Source organism: Trematomus bernacchii, unplaced genomic scaffold, assembly GCF_902827165.1.
Source record: "Trematomus bernacchii unplaced genomic scaffold, fTreBer1.1, whole genome shotgun sequence".
Classification (NCBI taxonomy): Eukaryota; Metazoa; Chordata; class Actinopteri; order Perciformes; family Nototheniidae; genus Trematomus; species Trematomus bernacchii.
In genome coordinates this window covers 415,001-437,771 of record NW_022987807.1, presented here as the reverse complement: position 1 = coordinate 437,771, position 22,771 = coordinate 415,001, and the positions used below count along the sequence as shown (strand labels likewise).

At 41.8% G+C, this 22,771-nt stretch overlaps 1 protein-coding gene across 1 annotated transcript in view; it reads right to left on the bottom strand.

Moving 5' to 3' along the window:
• The window catches only part of fbrsl1 (fibrosin-like 1), a 349,747-nt gene that overhangs the window by 222,207 nt on the left and 104,769 nt on the right, over nucleotides 1-22,771 (bottom strand). Inside the window, 1 exon segment of the mRNA XM_034150862.1 lies at nucleotides 17,795-18,025. Coding sequence (XP_034006753.1) covers nucleotides 17,795-18,025 — 231 coding nt within the window.

The following is a 22,771-nucleotide window of genomic DNA, read 5'->3' as shown; positions in this document are numbered from 1 at the left end:
CTCAACACAACGCAACTTCTCTTGTGGCAGTGTTTGGTTTTCCTTCAGCAAGGCAGTCATCTCTGCATCCTTCTCCTCAACACAACGCTCCTTCAGTTGTTTGAGTTCCTGGTTTCTCTCACGCAAAGCAGCTATCTCTACAGATTTCTCCTCAAGACAACGCTCCTTTTGTTGTTTGAGTTCTTGGTTAGTCTTTTGCATGGTGGCCGTCTTTGCATCTATCTCCTCAACACAACGCTCCTTCTCTTGTTTCAGTGTTTTGTTTTCCTTCAGCAAGGCAGCTATCTCTTTATCCTTCTCCACCACACAGGGCTCCTTCTGTTGTTGGAGTTCCTGGTTTATCTCACGCAAAGAAGCCATCTCTACAGCTTTCTCCTCAACACAGGGTTCTTCCAGTTGTTTGAGTTCCTGGTTTGCCTTTCTCAAGGCCATCTTTGCTTCGACCTTCTTGTGTGACCTCTGGAGCGTTCCGTATTTCATGTTCAGGTCCTCATTGTTGACGTTGTGCTCAATTTCCTGGGCTTTCACATTTTGCTTAAATAGCAGAGCTGGTTTCTCTGTATATGCTTTAAGCATCGCTTCGTTCCTCTTAGCACCTTTAATCTTAAGCTTATCCCTTAAAGTCCTCTCCTGCTCCGGCAACAACTTGATTTCCTGATTCTCTTTTTGCAGAATCTCGAGCTTGACTTCCATCTCATCTCTATTGTTCATCTCCATCTCTACTGCGGTGATGAAATGATCTGTTGTTAAACAAACTGAATATAATTGTTTGACTGAATTAACGCCACAAAAAAAATCCCACAAAAGTGGAGTTCACTTGTGAAGATTATCTCGTTAAAATAGACGTGCAAGTTTCCCTAATGTTAGCTTGCTACAAAACCTATTTCTGCAATGATCTGATACTAGCTGGAACAGTTCCTTCTGCCTCCTGACTGATGCTCTGACGCTGTGACGCTCTGACGCTCTGACGCTCTGACGCTCTGACGCTCTGAAGCTCTGACGCTCTGACGCTCTGACGCTCTGACGCTCTGACGCTCTGACGCTCTGACGCTCTGACGCTCTGACGCTCTGAAGCTCTGACGCTCTGACGCTCTGATGCTCTGATGCTCTGATGGATTCACCTTCACAGCTGAGACCTGCTAACTTCTGGAACATGAAGATCAAAGGCAAAGATGGTTTCATCAATCTGAAGGATTTGCTGATGTCATTGAAAGACAGCAGCTGACAGGAAGTAAGAATGGAACCATGCTGTTTGAATGTCAGGGCTGCCTGTGAGTCCAAGGGGAACAACGGAACATGTTCTTATAAGTTTTATCTTCACGGTCAACTGTATATTTTCTACTTTTTAATGCTGTTTTGTTTCTATTTTGAGACATTTTAGAATTGTTTATTTCTACTCTTTTCATTTCTGATGATGTGCAATGCCTTGTTTTTAATGCTGCTGCAACGCACAAATGTCCCAATCTGGGATCAATAAAGTAAATCTTATCTAGCAGGAACCCAGAATACAGTATCATTGAAGTTGCACTGATTTTATGAAGTGCCATTTTGAAAAAAGAAAGAATATATTTAACAGGAATCCCTTACATTTAACACATTAACTTCAATGAAAACATCTCTCTAATAAAAAAAAGGTAACTTGTAAACAAAGCCTGAACATTTGCATTTCTTTCTACTCAGAAATTGTACTTGAGTAAAAGTAGAAGTTCTCAGATCTGGTACTTGAGTAAAAGTAGAAGTACTCAGACCTTGTACTTGATAAAAGTATAAAAATATTTCCAATTAAGGGGGGCCTGACTGAAATAGTTTGTGAACCGCTGTAGGTTTTAGTGCATGTAAATGGTCTGCAAAGGCTAAAATCCCTGTGTCCAATGGCCTCTTTGTTTACGTCCGGAACATAGTGTTCTGTCTGATGTGGTGGCTGGTAGTACAGGAGCCCCTCAGGGGACTGTGCTGTCTCCTTCCCTGTTCACCTTATACACCTCAGACTTTCAATACAACTCAGAGTCATGCCATCTGCAGAAGTTTTCGGATGACTCTGCAGTGGTAGGGTGTATAAGGGATGGACGGGAGGAGGAGTACAGAGCGCTGGTGGAGGATTTGGTGGAGTGGACTGGAGGAAATCATCTGCTTCTGAATGTGGCCAAGACCAGAGAGATGGTCATTGATTTCAGGAGGAAGAGGACGTCTCCTCAGCCCCTGTGCATTCTGGGAGAGGATGTGGCTTGGAGTACAAGAAGGGAATGAGCCGACTCTATGTCCTGAGGAAGCTGAGATCCTTCAACGTGTGCTGTGGCCAGTGCACTCGTGAAGAACTCAGTGTGTTGCCAGAGCTGCATTTTCATTAAAATGTCTTGATAATAAGCAATGCATCAATATTAGCAGACACAATTCACCATGATCTACGATGCTCGAAAGAAACACTGGGTCACATCGCTTTTGATGAATTCTCATTTTAATAGATGTGTCATTGCAGGGGTTCAACCCCCCTTCATGAAAGGAGATAATGAAAATGTTTGTGTGTTCCCAGACCTTCATTTTTGTATGGAATATCTTGATAATCAGCAATACAGCTGAGACATTAATACCATAAGAAACTCACATAGATGAAATGTGTGACTCACCATGGCAGTGCAATGCTTGGATCAAACACTGGGTAACATTAAGCTTATTCATTATTTCTGTGTTAATAAATGTTTAATCCCAACTGTGATTCAACATCACTTAAAAACGTTTTTACAGAGTCATTAAAAGACACAACCAACACAATCTGAGAGTCTAGGCTGTGCAACATCATTTATCTTTGTTATTTAAGATTACTTTATTTAAGAGACAGAGTTAAAGCGAGGAGACCTAGGGGATGAAACGCATAGCCAGTCCCTGGATTGGAAGCTGAATCCATCACATCGGGGACTGAGTCACAGCATATGGGCTGCTAGCTCTACCAAGTGAACTAAATGGCAAACTGCGACCTCATTTCTATCACTTTATTCTCCTGTTCCCTGAACACACACACACACACACCTGAACACACACACACACACACACACACACACACACACACACACACACACACACACACACACACACACACACACACACACACACACACACACACACACACACACACACACACACACACACACACACACACACACACACACACACACACACACACACACACACACACACACACACACACACACATCACTTCAGGGGACATTACATTGACTTACATGCATTTCCTGGAGACTTATCCTAACCTTAACCATAACCAACACACGCCTAACCCTAACCAAGTCTTCACCCTAAAATTAATGAATCCCCTCATGGGGACCTCCATGTTGTCCCCATAAGGGAGGCGAGTCCCCACACGTGACTGTGTAAACAGATTTAGGTCCCCACAAGTATAGTAATGCTAGGCCACACACACACACACACACACACACACACACACACACACACACACACACACACACACACACACACACACACACACACACACACACACACACACACACACACACACACACACACACACACACACACACACACACACACACACACACACACACACACACACACACACACACACCACACACACACACACACACACACACACACACACACACACCTTCTGTTTATGATCTTATTTCTTGGTAAATCTGTTTAAGACCTTTGTGATTTGCCAGTTTGATGAAAGCGTTTCACAATCACTCTCATCATTCATGACTCGCAGCTCAAATGATGATACTCTACTTTATAAAAAAGCACGAGGAATATGACCCCAGACACCTGTGTTTTGCTGGAGCACACATTTTTTAACTGCTCCCTTACCATTACTGTAATATAAACCGCAATGATACTGTAAATCATAAAAGCATGAGGTGTAATAAAGTGCCTCTCCCTGCTGTCTGTTCTAGTTAAACATCTACCAGGGGCAATACATCTGTTGCTATAGCTACAGATTCTCAGGGAGATGCAAAGCAGGAATATGATGTGGGAGGTCCCACTTTAATAAATTACATGAAAAAGAAAGTCATTACAAGTAGCCAGCGAGCAACGCACAGAGAACAGAATGTCATGATGAATTTATTACAGCTAACACTTGCCTCCTGAGTGCAAAACATAATGAATGCAATGAAAAAAAGCTGCAGCCCAATGTCTTTGCCTTTATTAAGATACATTAGCATGAGCCTTTGTTATTCTTCCTGGGGTCCACACAAACAGTAAAACACATTCACACACTATAACCACATACACACACTATAACCACATACACACACTATAACCACATACACACACTATAACCACATACACACACTATAACCACATACACACACATACACACACTATAAACAAAACAGCTAATCTCAAGTACTCAACAATTTACACGGAAGTGAAAACAAGAAGGATAATCCTTTAAACCATCATTCAGCCAAACACAACATACAAAAAAACATTACACATTGTTCACACAGACACAGTCCAATTATCATTTTTTTTAAGAGGCCCTCTTATGCTTTTTGGGGTTTTCCCTTTCCTGTAGTGTGTACTATAGGTGTTAGTGCATGTGACATGTAACACTCGTGCTCCTATTGGCTAGCGCTCCAACACATTGTACGTGATAGGATAAGGGGCGGGACATCTCTAAGCGTTTGACCAATCACAACAGAGCCGGCCAGCTAACCAATCAGAGCAGACTGGGCTCTGGTTTCAGACAGAGGGTGAAAAGAGGTGCTGCAGCACAGGCAGTATGAGAAGAATAAAGAGCTTGTTGAACATTAAAGCATGGAGACATGTCCCAGTAGAGACACTACATACTGATATACACCTGAACATCAGCAGGAGAGGACTCTTTAAAGTAGAGACACTACATACTGATATACACCTGAACATCAGAGGGAGGGGACTCTTTAAAGGAGAGACACTAGATAGTATTCTTGAACAAATTGCTCTAAAATAATAATCTTACCCCATACAGCAATATGAGAAAAGCACATAGTGTATCCAGTTTCTCTGTGCCTCTATTATCCAGTCCCAGCATGCACTAGCCCCAGCTGCAACAGAGCATGACTTTAGATCCCTGCTAATTTAATGTTGCCGGACATAATTGTCCCCAGAGTGGTTGCTCTGAAGAAGCACTGCTGTATCTAAATGACTGTGGCTTGTTAAAAGTGATGGGACCTGTGTGTATATGTGTGTAAATGTGTGTAAATGTGTGTATGGACCCAGCAGCCGGGCCCAAGACGTTTCATGGCATGACGTTAATCACTATGCAATGTCCCATGCAATATTCACCTGGCTAAGCACAGCAAGCAGAGGCTGTCTGGCGTTGTCATTCCCTTCCCTTTATTCCCACTTCTATTTCTGTAAGTGTAAGAGGTCGGGAGGCTGCAGCCAAGAGGTGATGGATCTTGAGAATATATCCTGAGGTAGATCAATATTTTACTGGAGGTTGCAATGTAACTTACTGATGAAGTATTTTGCTGGTGTTCCCATTGAACTCTGGTCTGTGTAGATTGCTTCTGTTGGTCACATTTATCTCAGCTTGTGCATTATAAAGGGATTTCTTAGTCCCAAATCCAAAGCAACTTCTACAAACTCCCAATCAATGGAAAGAAGCTGAATATGGGTCCTTCTTTAAGGTGAAGGCAGGCTATACAAAAGGGACAAGCTTCAGGACGATGGTTTAGGATCAGCATCTCTCAGAGAATACAAATTCAACTCTAAACGTGGATTAATAACTTCCTGTTGGAGGGCTTTAAATAACACAAACAGCGTTGTGTATGTTAAGGAAGGGCAGCGGTTAATCAGGACCAATGTAGACTTCCTGTTTGAGGCGTTAATAACTTCCTGTTGGGAGGTAAATAACTTCCCGCTGAAGGCTTATTAACTTCCAGTTGGGGGCTTTAATAACTTCCTTTTGGGGGCTTTAATAACCTCCTGTTGGAGGGTTAAATTACTTCCACTCCCCAATAGTTGGTTGGGAATGGTATTTTTAATGTGGCGGACCCTAAACACAAACCATGAGGAAGTGGGATGGGAGAGGGTGTAGGGGTCAGTTTGTAATATGACCTTAGTGTGTCATGCTGTCCATCTATGGTTTCTGTTGCTATCGTCATCTCTTAATATTAATATCTGAGGTCACCAACTCTCGCATTTTGCAAACAGTTCATATTCTTACCCAGTTTACCAAACACGTGCTGAGTCACATTTTCTACGCTCTCCCCACACATTATTTTAACACCGATGGGACTGTTCCCGATCCTTTCCCAGCATTCCCTCTGGCATCCCGGACAAAGTCAACACCATCAGCTCCAGTGAAAACCCGCAGGGACAAGTTTGGCTCCTCACACTAAATCCACTGTGGTCAGGCCGTCCGAACATACAAAAATAGACGGTATTTAGGAAACTTGAAAACAGAGAGAGGCAACACACTCCGAGACACTTATTCATGGAGGAATATCATCTCAGTGGAGGGAGAATAAAAGTCTACTGACCTTCATGTTAACCAAACATTTGATATATGCCAGTTTTATCAAAGATTTAACTAGTTCCATTTCAAAATGATTTACTGATGGGAAGTATTTACCTTAAAGGGGACCTATCATGCAAAATGCACTTTTGTACGTCTTTTATACATGAATATGTGTCCCCGGTGTTCCAGGGAACTCACCAAGTGTCAGAAAACACAACCCTCTCTATTTTCCTCCATACCCAAATCTCTAAAAAAGGGGCTGCAACGGATCTGATAAAAACTGATCCAGATTTGAACACTGTCCTGACGTCAGGACGGTGGCGCTACGGCTATTGGGCCAACTCCACCAATCAGGAGGAGACAGCCACGGCCATTGCCGTTCGAAAGCGCTGGAGACGCTGTAGTACATATGCCAGGCCTGTAGGTGGTGCTGTTCTCACTGAATCTGCCCTTGCAAAAACAGAGCAAAAAAATGTCAAATTGAGCGAAATGAGGCATGGCTAAAATGCATGATCTGTTTGGTATTTTGAAAAAGTATAAATATGCCTTATATAGGTATGGTCCTACACTATATTATTCAAATATAGCATGATAGGTCCACTTTAATTTAACATGATCACTTAGGATTCACTTAGTGACTCTAAGATGACTTTACTTAGATATGTCTTTCCAAAAATGCTGTTCTTGAAACTACATTATAAAAACATCAGTATGCACTTTTAGGTGCTCAACATCAAGCAGTTTTACAACACATGTTATGTAATGATTATGTAAATGAACATGTTTTGTTTGTGGTTTAAAAATCAACGGTAGAGCTGGTTCGTCATTCCAAAATGTATTAATGTAATTCCTTTTGCAATAAACATTCTCCGCCTGATCTCTGATCTGATTATCAATGTTTCGAATTTGTAGTTTTACTGTTAATTCAAAGCTATTCAATACTAAACAAGTAGTCTCTTATAAAAGCATGATACACACTGGTATGGATGAACCACAGCAGAAACAACAAGAACTGCAGCAAAGCACCAAAGGGATTCAATGGAGATATCCAACGGTATACAGTGTTGCATAATCTCTAACCTTTCACTTAATTAAAAAAAGATGAAAGTGTGGAAATGATGAGGTAGAGAGACTATTTTTCTATTAAATATGAGAAAAATAGTATTGAAATGAAAGCCTACTCGAGTTCATGATGCAAAATATCATCTCTGTTGTAAAACTAAGGGCTTACATGCAGGAAAGCCCATATTTAGATAACGGTAATGTACTATGCTCTTTAGGAATTAAAATGTCCAGGGAATTTCTAATGTCAACAATCAGTGAATCAGTTTTTGTGTCGACAAGTTTTCTAAATAATTAGATACCTCATTATAATCTCTTGCACATGAACATGTGTGTTCGTCTGCTCGCTGCTCTTTGATGTGTTACAGATAATGATGCTCCCTGTGATCATGTACACACGTTCATGTTACAGCTGACTAATTGATCTGTCAGGGTCTATTTCAAGTCACCGTCTTTCTCTCAGCTGCATGTGACGCGCCTGCAGACACCTCTGCTCATTATGCACTCATCTTCTAACGCTCTTTGTTAAGTAGCAGTGTTAACGTGAGCAACAGGAGTAAAGGCCTTTTCTATCACGTTGCCACTTACAAGCTTTCGACCCCGTAATTACATCGAGGATGTCACGTGTAGGGCTGATCTCACTACAAGAGCAACACTAGATGGTGTTTCAGATCCTCCATCAACCACAACATTATAAGCAGATAACTGAAGTGAGCCAAGGGTGTTATACTCAGGAAAATAAGTGGAACAAATATGTCTTTATGATGAGGTTAAATATGTAAAAGCACATTTCATAACATTTCATTTAGCTGATGCTTTTACTCATCCAAAGCGATTTACATGAAGTGCAACAAGACATAAAAATACAAACTAAGTATTAAGTAAGTTGTTTTATAAGCCATACAAGTGACTGGGGGGGGCCAGGCTGGGGCCAGTTATTTTCTGAGGGGGGCACAATGAATGCAGGACGAAAAAGACAAAGACAGTATGAAGTAATTGCGCTTAAGAAAACAATGCAATACAGTCATTGGTATTTGTTTCAGTACACATATTTATTTCAGATACTTATAGTTACAGTTTTTACGCTCTAATGGGTCCGACTAGAATGACAAATAGCGTTAGTTCCGCCTATTCCGCCAGCCAAGAAATCGTGTAATCATAAACCTTTTTTCTTTCTTTTTTTTCAGGGGGGTCCAAAGTCAGTGTTAGGGGGGCACTGGCCCCCCCTGCCCCCCCCTAGAACCACCTGTACTGGTGCATTAGTTTCAAATGAGCTAAAACTCTTCACTGTACAGTAAAAAGACAACTTCATTGTGCTGGTTTTAAATAGGACAGATAATGCTCATTTGAAGGTTCATATTAGTATTTAGTGTCTCTACTGTGACCCTCTGTCTGAAACCAGAGCCCAGTCTGCTCTGATTGGTTAGCTGGCTGGCTCTGTTGTGATTGGTGAACCGCTTAGAGATGTCCCGCCCCTTAGCCTATCATGTACAATGTGTTGGAGCGCTAGCCAACATAAGCTTAAGAGGTACACAGTGATGTCTTTAAAGCTCCCATGTCATGCTTTTCCGGTTATTACCCGTCCCCTTGTGTGTTATGAAGGTTTTTATGCATGTAAACGGTGTGCAGAGTCAAAACCCTCAAAGTACACCCTGTAGCGAGTAAAACTCTAACACAGAAAATACCTCCCCAAAACGCCTCGTTGGAGATACGTCACTGCCCATTTGATTCTTCCGGGTACCGCCTGATGTCATGCGGTACCCGGAACGAAATGGACCAATCCCGAAGAGCTATGGCCACACCAGCAGCGGCGTGTTCCTCCTCCAGAGGTTCGAAGAACCGGCATTTCACAGACGAAAGCTTCCAAAACATTGCCCAGTTTGAGGCCGGATATGCACAGCTTGTTTGGACCGTTTGGAGCAGGGGAAGATCTGGGTATACAACCTGTAAGTTTGCATTGTTATTTGTGTATTTATCAAACAAGACTGTTTAAATGTGTAAACTGTGTTGGACTGCTAAGCCATTGACACAGTGCTAACTGTGCTAACTAAGTTGCTAGAGTTTCCATATATCAACTCTAATATCAGCAGATGGCCTTGCATACATGTATCTCATAGCAGGAGAATGTCTGCAGTCACACACACGGAATACTCATACAGTATACTGTACTGTGATTTACCGTACATTGTGACCGTACATATACTGCATGTAGCTAACGAGGCTAGCTGTATGCTAGCGCAAAACAATGTATTCATGCAAGTTACATTGTATGGTAGCAGAATACCCGTATACGATTGCAATTATAAACACGTTATTGCTAGCCTAATATGAACCACTAGCTTTTGTTCATAGTAGTTTTATTACACTGCATTATAGTTGCCGTTCCTCCAAGCTAACGTTCATATCGTGTTAGCTACCAAGGTAAACAAAGCTAGTTTAGCATATTAGCAGGCAAGCTGTTCATTACACAACTACTACTAACGAATCTAAAACAACTAAGTTTCTCTAATATTTTGTGATTTGCATTTGATTTCGTCCAGCCAGATCCTGGCGGACAATCCATGACGTGCTAAAAGGCACTTCTACTACTACTGAGGCGTCGTGCTAAAAGGCACCGCACAGTCGGTGCGCAGGCAAGATGCAAGGAGGAGGAATGGATGATATACCGTGTGTATATATGTATATTTATGTTCATTTTGTACATTTCTAAAAATAAAGTTTAATGGAAATACTTAGTAGGCCTATCCTTTCTTCCCTGAATTCATATATAGCAAACCATGATTTGATTTCTCATCAAACAGTAGTAGTTTATAACGGGTAAAAATAACTTACTCTTTGTTATGAGCGGCTCGTAGGCCACAAAGACAAGGAGACATACACGAGTTTACAAAACCACGGCACATTTATTGTGATAAATGCAGAGATAGGTGGTTGAGAGGATCGCAGAGTTAGTCTTCCTGCAGCCGCTTTGGAGAGAGACTGGGGCCGTAGTGTCCGGAGGTGTCCGTGATCGTGCTGATTAGCCTCTTCAGCTCCACCCCATCGTAAGACAAAGGCCCTGGGGCCGTCACACTCTTCTATAACAACAGTTAAAAATATATATGTATATAAAATATACGGCTGTGCCGACGCCATGATAAGACTGATGTTACGCTGAGAGCAGCCGGGAAAAGCACTGTTAGACATGGGCGCAGCCTCTCTGGTGGTTGACTAATCAGAACGAGTGGCCGAGCTGACCAATCGGAGCACACTAGGCTCACAGGGAGGGGGGGGCAAGAGCTCCAACGAGTCGTTTAGTGGAGAAAGTGAATACTGCTGAATACACATGCTTGACAGAGATGCTGTATGCGAAACCAATGTGAGTTTGGAAAATTGCACAGTATAAATCTATTTTAGTATACCTCAACAATGTAATTATGATCAGTGGAAATGGCCATGACATGGGCCCTTTAAGTTAAAGGAAATACACTTCCTCTGGAGGGAACACATGGATTTTAGCCTTTGCAGACCATTTACATGCACACAAACCCACATAACACACTACAGAAAGGGGAAAACCCCCAAAAGGCATCATAGTGCTTATTTTAAAAGATGTTTTTTAACTTAAAATAAGTCAACAAAACTCAATAGCAGCTCAGCCACCTTCCCAGAATGCAGGATCCACTTGCTCTCCAGTTCAATTGAGCTGAAAGCAGGTGAGCGGGGAGACATATCGTCTCTCCAGCCGAGCCGTTGAGGGTCGCTGCTCCCCAGATAACAGCCGCCCTGCCTCTATCACTTGATCACTGTCTGCACTGCTCTGTTAATGCCCCGGCTAATCTGATCTGTCTCCAACTGGCTTACTGCTCATAAACACACGTATATAAAGAACAGGGAGTAATCCTGGAGCAGCTACAGTATGACAGGGGCTCCATGTCCACAGACTGACCTGAGGAGGGGGTGGAATAACAGAGTGAAGGTCCAGAGATGTTTCCTATATGACATTGTTAGTGGTGTGTATGTGCAGCAGAAGTAAGCCACTGCACTAATGGACAGGCATGGTGATGTGTGTGTGGTGCTTTTGGTGTGTTGCTTGAGCGTTATGTGTTATTCATTCCCATCTGAAGCATGTTGAAGGTCAAATACATCGGCTTGTTCTGGTGTCTTACAGCTGGAGCTATGCATCACCACAGGGCAGACTGCTGTATTTGTTTACGGTTATTATTATGACGTGCAAAGAAAATGACAGAAGGGTGTTTTTGGATAACTTGTTTGCCTTTGCCCTGCAGAGGGGATGGTTTTGAAGCTGGCTGAGTGAAGGGGTTAACATGTTTGGAGTTGCTATTACCCTTCATCACGACTCCTGACTATTCCGTGTGTTTTATTCTTATTTTGTTTTTTAAGTTATATCTGTTGTAATTTATTGTCGTTTATTGTGTTTTGTAGTAATGTGTTTTTATTACATGTACAGCACTTTGGCTCGACCAAAAATCGCTTTTAAATGTGCTATATAAATAAAACCTGATTTGATTTGATTTGATTCATCAGAGTTTCAGCTAAGGAAGCAAGCCGGTAACAACTGACCCTTTAAGTGCTTTTTAACCCAGTTAAATGTCATTAGTCTGTGTTTGAGTGGAGACTTTTTAAATGCTACTTGTCAATTATCAAAATCAAATTGAACTCTACAAACTCAAAACCCACTTGTTTCCACTGCACCTTAGCTATTAAACCACAACAACATAAATAATGATGAAGTACCTAAAGGCTCTTAGCCCACTAACGCATCAATCAGCACTATTATTTTCTCATATGCAAATAGTAGTGGCCTTCAACAACATCAAAACTAAATGTGTGACTGCTGCAGAAACAGCTCTTGACAACAGAGAGAAGGAGAGGAGAACAGGAAAGACGTCCTCAGATCTTTTGAGCACACACACACACACACACACACCACACACACACACACCACACACACACACCACACACACACACACACACACACACACCCACACACACAACACACACACACACACACACACACACACACACACACACACACACACACACACACACACACACACACACACACACACACACACACACACACACACACACACACACACACACACACACACACACACACACACACACACACACACACAGGTCCTTACGGGTCTCCTAATTAGATCAAGTGCTGCCCTCCCAACACATCATGGATCATAGTGTGTGACAAACACTAGGGACACCATCACTGACTTGAGAGACTGTTAAACAGAGAGGGCTAAGCTTGGAAAGAGTATAAAATGCCCTCTGTGCACTCGACATGATCGTTGTGTTAGAGAGCAGTGTAAATATATATATAGCTATCAGTGCATTACTTCAATACGATGTGTAAATGCCAGCGTTAAAACCCAGATGGCTGCACTGTGCTGCCCTTTTCCCACAGTTACAACTTTAGTTATGTGTGCACATCCATCTGCTTGGTATTTGTTAGATACAAGGAACTACACTGTGCCCTCTTGAATGTAAGTAAGTGTAAATGTATACATGTTAAATCATGTTGCTAACAAAGAGAAGTGTGGATACTAAACAAAAGGCGCTGTTGCCAAGGAAGTTCTCTCCCCGTCCATCTGGAGGCCAATGTGCTTTATATACATGGGGTTCAGAAAACTTGCAGAAACACTTAGAGAGCATGAACACATCACAGGGGTGGAGGATGAAGTAAGAATAGATATTTCTATCTACTGCTGCTCTCTCCTGAGCCGTTACACACCGACAGCCTACTCACTCAGGAGCCACAAAAATAAAAGGAAGCTTTGAAGAGAAACTTTTACTGCTGCTGTGATCATTTTACGCCGCTCTGGAAAACAGGGTAACAATTCCTCAAAATGCACTCGACACAGAGAGGCTGCAACAATGAATCTACCAAAACATCCGCCCATTAGCATATAACCAGGGGAACGTGCCAGTATTTGTAAGAATACATGTGAAATAAAACAATACTTGTGCAACCTGAGAAGTTGTTGGTTTGGTCATGTTGTGAAGTGAATTTGCTTGCCACAAATTCCTATTTTCCAACCATTTATAAATCAGATGAAAGCAGGCAGTGTTGGATAGAAGTAAGTGAGCAGGTATGGTCTTATGAAACTGACTTGATTAAATACAACATATACTTTTTGAGATTATTTGTTCACCTTAGTGCTCATTTAAAGGGACCATATTCTGTCCTAAAAACTGCCTGAAACCAGAGCCCAGTCTGCTCCGATTGGTTAGCTGGCCGGCTCTGTTGTGATTGGTCAACCAGAGATGTCCCGCTCCTTAGCCTATCACGTAAAATGTGTTGGAGTGTTAGCCAATTGAAGTGTGAGTATTACAAAGTGATGTCTCCATGTTCCAGAAATAAACTAAAAGCACAATTGCGCCACTTTATAGAAGTCTATTAACACTTTAATAAACTATTAAGTTATCTATAATGCATCTACTTTGCAACATGATCATGTGCTTAGTCTCATCCACACTGATTATGACCGGAATCGGTAGTGATGCTCTTTCCCAAAGAATGTGACCACAACAGAATTGTTTGTTCTCAACATTTTCAGTTTTGCATTACAGAAGGTTTTATCTTAGCTTGCAGAAAAAATAAAGCTAGGTCGGGTTAAAATATATCTCCAGTCACACACTGAGACAAAAGGAAGGGTTTGGAAGTACTTTAAAGATCAGGAGATGTCTCCGGTAAAAAAGAAGACAAGTGGAAATTCAGTTTTCAATCTGTTAACAGGAACTATACATTACATTACATCACATGTCACTTGTTAGACGCTTTTATCCAAAGCGACTTACATACATTCAGTAATGTGGACAATCCCCACAGGAGCAATTTAGGGTGAAGTGTCTTGCCCAGGGACACAATGACATGCTGACTGCAGTGGGACTCGAACTTGCTATCCCCTGATTCAAAGTTCAGCGCACTAAGTTCAGCGCACCAGACCACTGAGCCACAGCCTCCCACCACTGAGCCACAGCCTCCCCACTATACACCTTTGGCCCCAAAACACACAAGTACACTTCGTCAGGGCCCATTAGGTGAAATTGTCTGAACTAGGACTCGAACCAGTGACCATCATGTTTAAAAGCCATTTCTGTTCTGCCGCCCCCACGGATCCCAGGACTGAGGTGTGTGTTTAGGAGACTTTATCTATGATCTCACTGAGCCATAGAGCAGCGAGCCACGGACACTAAGCTGCTCTCAGGCCAGCCGTCATTTAAACAGATTGACCAGCAGCTGACCTGCAGCAGACAAAACAACTCAGAGCTGTGAGGAAAGTGAGATGGTTGTGACTCACACCCTCCATCCCCCAATATAAATCTGTATCATCCCTGTATATTGACCAGAATCTCTTTAATGTGCACTATAGCATTATTTATCACATCCTTCGCAAGAGTGTAAAGCCCCCTCATTCTAAACTGGGTTTACTGTTGCACACATTTGGTTTTGAATCTCTTTTTGTAACTTTTCAGTTTTATATGTCTGTTCTTTACATTAAATGTACTTGTTTTACCTTTTAATATGTGTATCTATGCACATATGAAAAGAAATAACGCAAATTCCTTGTAGTTAAAAATGTACTTGTTGATAGACCTTCTGATTTCTATTTGGTGAGGTTTGCGGTCTCATCTTTGCACTTTGAAAACAAAGATGACACATACATGCACTGTAAGCTTGAGTTACAGTTAGTGCATGTCTTTGATGTGCCTCCAAGATATTTACAAGATACAGTATATTGCATACTACCTCTCCTATCTTAATCTCATTGGGAGCATGTGTAGTAAATCCTAGATAAGGTAACAGTAAAACATGAGACTCAGCACAGCTTCAACATAACGGCAGCAGATTGTTGATACTGTGTAGTTACTATCTCACCGGAATGTAAATCTGCTCCAGTAATTGCAGCCAATTGCACTTGGATGAGCGTATCAGCTAAATACATACTTTTTCACTTCCTCTTGGCAAACTAAATATCACAGCCAAACTCATTTTCAGCCATGTTAACTTCCTTAGGAAATCTAATCTAAGAGAGATATTTGTGTGTGTGGAAGAGGCCTCGGGGCTACACAGCCTCAATATTTAGTTTGGCTTCCTGACTACATTTCCCCCCTCTTATCCTCAACAGCACTACGGCGGAGTTTGGCCTCAGACAGGAGCATAAAAACATCCGCCCATTTAAACAAACTGTTAACACAGAGATGGGCTATCTCCCAGGGACAGACTCAGCAGAGAGCTTCATATTGGCAGCTCTGCATACACAAACAGAGCAGCTCTTCTGCAGCCATGAAGGAACACAGAGTGATAGCTGAGTAAATGCACCTGAAGGCAGCGTACCAATAATGTGCTTATCAAACCACTCTGGGTAACACCAGGGCTCATCAGTGTCTCCACATCACATTTGTTAGCCTTCATTTAGCGCCAAAGGCTATCTGACTGATTCCATTGAATTACTAATCTATGATACAGTGTATTTGTATTCTTTTATAAGTATATATATATATTTTTTTAGTAGTAGATAACTATATTTAGATTGTTTTTCTATAAATATACGTTTTCAATAATATTTGTGTGCAATGTCTTAGAAGAAAAAAAAACACACATTTTGGGATCTGGGAAGTTTATCCAATCCAAAATAAACCTATAGTACAGTTATTGTATGCTTCTTCTACCGTCAAAAGCAACTTGTTTGTGGTCATAACTCTCTATTTATTATCTGGTCTGATTTACCGAACTGTAACTTTTGTACAAATACTTTTCTAAACATAGTGTCAACAAGTGATGCATTACAACAGTTCATAACCGGTTGTCAAAAGTGTCAGTCGGAGGCATCATGGGGAAAACAGCTTTCACTTTAGAGACATAGTAAGGAGAGCTCCTCAATTTGAATACAAATAAAAGCAAAAAATAACACAGGAACATGTTTACATCACTGCTAATGCAGAGCCAACAATGCAAACGGCACTAAAAAGTCACTTCATAGCAGCAAGAGAAAGAAAATGAGCGCCAAATGTCACCACCGACCATGATATGACAAGCATGATTACTAACAGCGAAAGGGCCTGCTGACAAAACCCCAATCAAATGCTTTTATTAGAGTAACCTGGACTTACCTAAATGAAAATATAAGTAGTTTCAACAGCTCGTATTTCAAAAAAGTACAAAAATACAATAACTATTCCATTTAGAAAATGACTGTTCTGACAGCTGTGATGGGCTAACACTCCAGCCTTAAAGTGAGTATTTGTAGAACATGATTTTCTCCAGCGCTGAACACTGAGAAGTGTTTTGACGGTGCACAGCTAGATGGGACTGAAGTGTTTCATGTGAAGTGAATTCATCTCCTGACAACCTTAGCACTGAGGTTCAAAGTCCCTGCTGACACGAGAGAGAGTAAAGTCACATCTGACGAGAGGCTCTGAACACACGCTTCACATCTTTTGGAAGATTCCCCATTGATCTTGTTCTGCTTTAAAGTGAACGTGCCAATCTGTAAGAAGGAGTGAGTGCTTCTAGTGAAAGAAGAGTCATGGAGATAACACTGGAATCAGATACTGAAGCAACTGATTGGCTCTTTTGACTTCATGGCAGAAGCAAGCAAAACAGTCAGTCACAAAATACCCACAAATCAAAACAGTGGTGCAGTGAGGCGTTTTTTGAAAAGTTAGCATTACACGGTCTCCGCCAACAAAAATCCATTGGGTTTCAGGATATTGCAGAAAATACGATTTTTTTGGAAACACACATTTATGATACTGTTCTGTTCAGCAGGATGATCTCCACATATTAACACCACTTTATGATTTTTGAAAAGTAAATGCAATTGTAAAAGCTAACGTTAAGCTATAAATAAACCACAGCATGGTCACATGACCTCACGTCACCACCGCTAAGCTAAAGGCAGCTAAGTATGATGACATTCAATAGTCCCATTTAGACACTTGTTAGCAGTTTTTAGGACACATAAGATTTAGAAATTCCCCAGTGGAGTAGCTACTGACAAATGTAATGTTGTAAAAAAAAGCTTGTGTTTCCTGCACCACTGTATTGTTCTGCGTTAAAGTGATTGTGGACATCAGATTGATGGACAGTATAGTTTTGGGGAAAAGACTCCGATGTTTTTAAGGTATGAAATCATCCAAGAAGTTGAGCACAAATCCAGCCATTGATCATACAGTTACCTTTTTCTAAGTTAGGTAGAATATAACGAGCCATGGAGGCGGACTCACCATCTTGTTCTTCTTGGAGTACGTCCTCTTCAGCAGCCGCTCCGTCATCCTCTCCGCCTCCCGCTGGGCGTGATGGAGGAAGCCTTTCTCCAGAGGATCTTCGACCGGCTGCACATTCTCCTCTTCCTCCTCCACCACCTCCTCCTTGTCATCCTTCTTCTGCCGCTTCGCCACCTTTTTCTCCTTCCACCGCTCCTTCTTCTCCTGTGTCTTCACAACTCCGACTTTCTTCTGCAGGGAGGAGATGAAAGCACATTAGAAATCTAGACATTTAAACAAATATATGACGGAAAAAAACAAAGCTTTCATACATTAAACTTGACATACATCTTGTTGAAGGCTGCAGAATGAATACATTGTTAATTTAAATCGCATTAGGGACAAGTACAATATTCAATACTCGAAGGAAGCTCAACATTTGGGAAATCAATCTTCTTTTCCGAATAATGCAGCCTGAATCTTGTTATTTAAAGTCGATAATGACATGGTTTGAATTCACAAATGCAGTGTTAAAGAATGCCATATAACCTGTTGCATACAGCTCTTACTTTTTGAATTATAAAAAAGCCAAATCTGACTTTCTGTGGTAATCCTGCCCTCACAGATAGTAACACAGACAGTAATCAACGCCACACTGTCAACAGAGATTTACTGGCTTTAGTGTCTCAAGGTTTTCCTTAAAAACAAATCGTGCACAAGGTGGTGACAAGTGTATGAAAAACAACACTTTACACCGCCTTCGAACATCATTAGAGCAGACAGAGATCTGGATGGATGGACAGAGAGGAGGAGATGAATGTGTAAAAAAGTGTGAGTGTGCCTCAGCTGGTAAACAGTGAAGCGTGCAGACCCTTTCACTGCAGGCTTATACAGAGCAAGCAAACGTGGAGCAGACGCTCACTTTCTCTCTCTTAAGTCATGTTTAATCCTGTCAACAGCAGAACAATGCCTTACTGGAGCCCATAATCACTTTATGGCTCAGATATAATGAGCTTATGATATGAAGTGCTGCTTTAACAGACACTAGAAAAAATACAGTCGCTGTACACTTACAGTATGACCAAGCAATTTCAACCTTTTAACTAATCGTTCCTTTCATGCTTCGGTTACGTGCTGTATGGAATTGGTGTTTGTTTATTGGAATGTAAAGATAATTTGTAGCTGCCTGGTATATTACTTAATGTTCCTTTTCTTTGCCAAACTTTGGAGGTTAACTACAGCAAGCTTAATGTCAATCAGTGTATGACTTTTAATAAACTGTGAGTCTAGGAATTATAGCTAAAAAAGATTATGTTGCAACCTTTAGCTTGGTTGTGCCTGTGTGGACAATATTAAGGACATGGCCCACATGATCTGTTGAAGAGACACAAATGCACTCGTAGGCCAACCTGGAAGTTAGCATTGCAAGGGCTCACTCAACAAAAAGCTATGGGTTTTTCCTTTGGAATTAAGATTATTGCAGAAAATTAGATATTTGGCAAACACACATTTATGATAATTACACCTTGTTCAGCGTTATGCTCTAAAGGAACTACAGCACGGTCACATGACTTCACGTCACCACCGCTAAGCTAAAGGCGGCTAATGTTGGGCTATAAAGGAACTACAGCACGGTCACATGACTTCACGTCACCACCGCTAAGCTAAATGCTGCTAATGTTGGGCTATAAAGGAACTACAGCACAGTCACATGACTTCACGTCACCACCGCTAAGCTAAAGGCGGCTAATGTTGGGCTATAAAGGAACTACAGCACGGTCACATGACTTCACGTCACCACCGCTAAGCTAAAGGCTGCTAATGTTGGGCCATAAAGAAACTACAGCACGGTCACATGACTTAAAGTCACCACCGCTAAGCTAAAGGTGGCTAATGTTGGGCTATAAAGGAACTACAGCACGGTCACATGACTTCACATCACCACCGCTAAGCTAAAGGCGGCTAATGTTGGGCTATAAAGGAACTACAGCACGGTCACATGACTTCACGTCACCACCGCTAAGCTAAAGGTGGCTAATGTTGGGCTATAAAGGAATTACAGCACGGTCACATGACTTCACGTCACCACCGCTAAGCTAAAGGCTGCTAATGTTGGGCTATAAAGGAACTACAGCACGGTCACATGACTTCAAGTCACCACCGCTAAGCTAAAGGTGGCTAATGTTGGGCTATAAAGGAACTACAGCACGGTCACATGACTTCACGTCACCACCGCTAAGCTAAAGGCGGCTAATGTTGGGCTATAAAGGAACTACAACACGGTCACATGACTTCACGTCACCACCGCTAAGCTAAAGGAGGCTAATGTTGGGCTATAAAGGAACTACAGCACGGTCACATGACTTCACGTCACCACCGCTAAGCTAAAGGCGGCTAATGTTGGGCTATGAACAGGGGTGCACATAACTTTTTTGCCCTGGTTCTCAAAGGAGCACCTGGAGATGTTGCTTGGTGCGCATCCTTACAATGAACTATTTTTCTGTGACTATCTTCCTCACCCTCTCAGACTTTCAGTTGTGCGCACTACTAAAGAGACGCACTACCATGGAAACCAAACAATGGTGTAGCTATATTAAAGTCAGAGTGGAAACAGTCGTGAGTAAATCTGATATTGTCAGAAATCGGGAGAAATGCGGGAGAAATATGACCCCGGGAGGAAACCGGGAGAGGGCAATGAAATCGGGAGTCTCCCGCGAAAATCGGGAGGGTTGGCAAGTATATCTGGAAGTGCTTTATCAAAAGGTTGCCAGGCTGGTTTTAATATAATCACACAGCAGCTCAAAGCAGCTCTTCTCACCTCATAAGGAATAACATATATTTCCCTTGAGGGAGCAGATGGTATTAGCAGGACACTTGTCATTAAATTCATCACCTGGAGAGCCATGTTTAAGAACGCTTATGAGCACTAACGCCATTGATCTAACAAAAACATGTTTGAATAACTGTTGGCTTTGAGACGAGGGAACAGGAAGTGCTATAATGCTAACCAAGGTTTGCTCTATCTTTTAAAGGATTCCTATCTACAACACTTTATTAACATATACATCTGCCAGCCTGCCTGTCACAGCCTGCTTGTGTGTCTAGTGATTGAATTGAACTGTATATTTCTCCTAAGCTTCTGCTGCCTTTTGTTTTCCAGATCTCCTCAGGGCTGAGTGGAGCATGTTCCTCGCTGCTGCTCTGTAAAGCCTGTCGGTGGAGATCACTGCGTCTCTGAATGGCAGAGGACGACACCGCGCTGTTTAAAGCTGCATGGAGTTCAAGGCCGAGGGCTGTGGTTCACGTTCTAACATCTGTTCACAGCCAGAACCACTACCGCCAGCTCAGCGCTCTGTATGAATAATCTAATTATCGGCTCAGAGGGTTGGAGGTTAGCAGATGGCTAGCACATTAGCCCCATAACCACTAATGAATGACACCTTCAGCGACAAAAGGTGTTCATGAGTCAGGTACTTAGAACAAAAACTGGCCACAGAAAGGAAGGTTTCCACGAGAAAAAGCAATATAAGGCAAGGGAAAATATAATGGTTAATAGTCAAAATGTTAAGAACAAAGCTATTTAAAAACAGCTCTGTTTCAGCAGATATTGCTCAGTTGTAGCCGTTTTGTGCTACATGGAGCATATTTGGAGCTGAATTGTTCCCAGGCATCAAAGAAAAGCTGTTTGGGAACCCAAGAGCTAACATTTACGACATATATATAAAAGAAAGAGAAAATACCTTACTTAAAGACTAGGTACGACTCCCTCTGACTTGATTTTTCGCGAGTACACTCAACTTAAAGGATATTTAGGGCCATGGTATGAAGCTCAATTTAATAGTTAAAGGTGGGGTATGTAATTTATTTCAGAAACACTTTTTGTTATATTCCATGGAATGCTCTTAACATCCCGATAGCAATGAATATATGAAATGCTTTGACAATAAATACATAAAAAAATGTCATCTGTGGAAGCCGTGGCGCTGTAAAAAGCACGACCAATCATCTGACCCGGCTAAAATAACTGGATGGCCTACCTGCCTGTCAGCCTTCCATCTGTGCACAAACTTAACTCGTGCCCTCATTGGTCATGTGTGCGTTTGTGTGTGTTGGAGGAGGGGCTCTGTAAGGAAGTGGCAGATTCTTTCTGGCTGTGTATTTTCAAATTCTAGCGCGATTCTCGAGCTGGTTTCTCCAAAATTACCTACCCCACCTTTAAGTTCACAGAAACTAAAAAGGACATTTGAAAGAGTAGTCATGTTCTGTAAGTGCTGTATCAAAAGGTGGCCAGGCGGGTTTTTATATAATCACACAGCAGTACTTCTCACCTCATAAGGAATAACATATATTTCCCATGAGAGAGCAGACGGTATTAGCAGGACACTTGTCATCAAATTCATCACCTGGAGAGCCATGTTTTAGAGCGTGTATGACCACTAACGCCTGACAGGAAAGGCTGCAGGTGTTTTTCTCCTTTCAGAGTATCTGAAGCTGCAGTGTGTCGCTCCATCAAGATAAATCACGTCAGCGTCTCCTCCATTATTAATAGAAACATGCCTTTGTGGACAAACCGGCAGTGAGTGATCAATTAAGCATCAACTTGCAGAAATGTAGTTTAATTAGCATTCTGATGGAAGTCCCTGCGGTTATCATCTGCTTCGTTCATCCAGGTAGGAAACAGTGATACACTACACTGATTATCTGGCAGCTTGACACGCGTATCTTTAATTGCGTTTTAATATCTTAACAGAGGTTTGGCATCGTCTTTGTTCGGAAGATAATGTGCACGCTCAGGGCGTTCCTTACGGCACTCACAGCAGATTAGCACTCTCTAAAGAAAGATAATATTTGTTTTAATCAACAATTGGACTTTTTTTGTATGGTCTGAAAATGTACAAAACTCTTAATTAATGTGTGTTGCTTATGAGAATTCAAATATTTAACACTTCAAGCTAATGTAGTTCAGTTATAATAGACTATTGGTAGATTTTTATACCA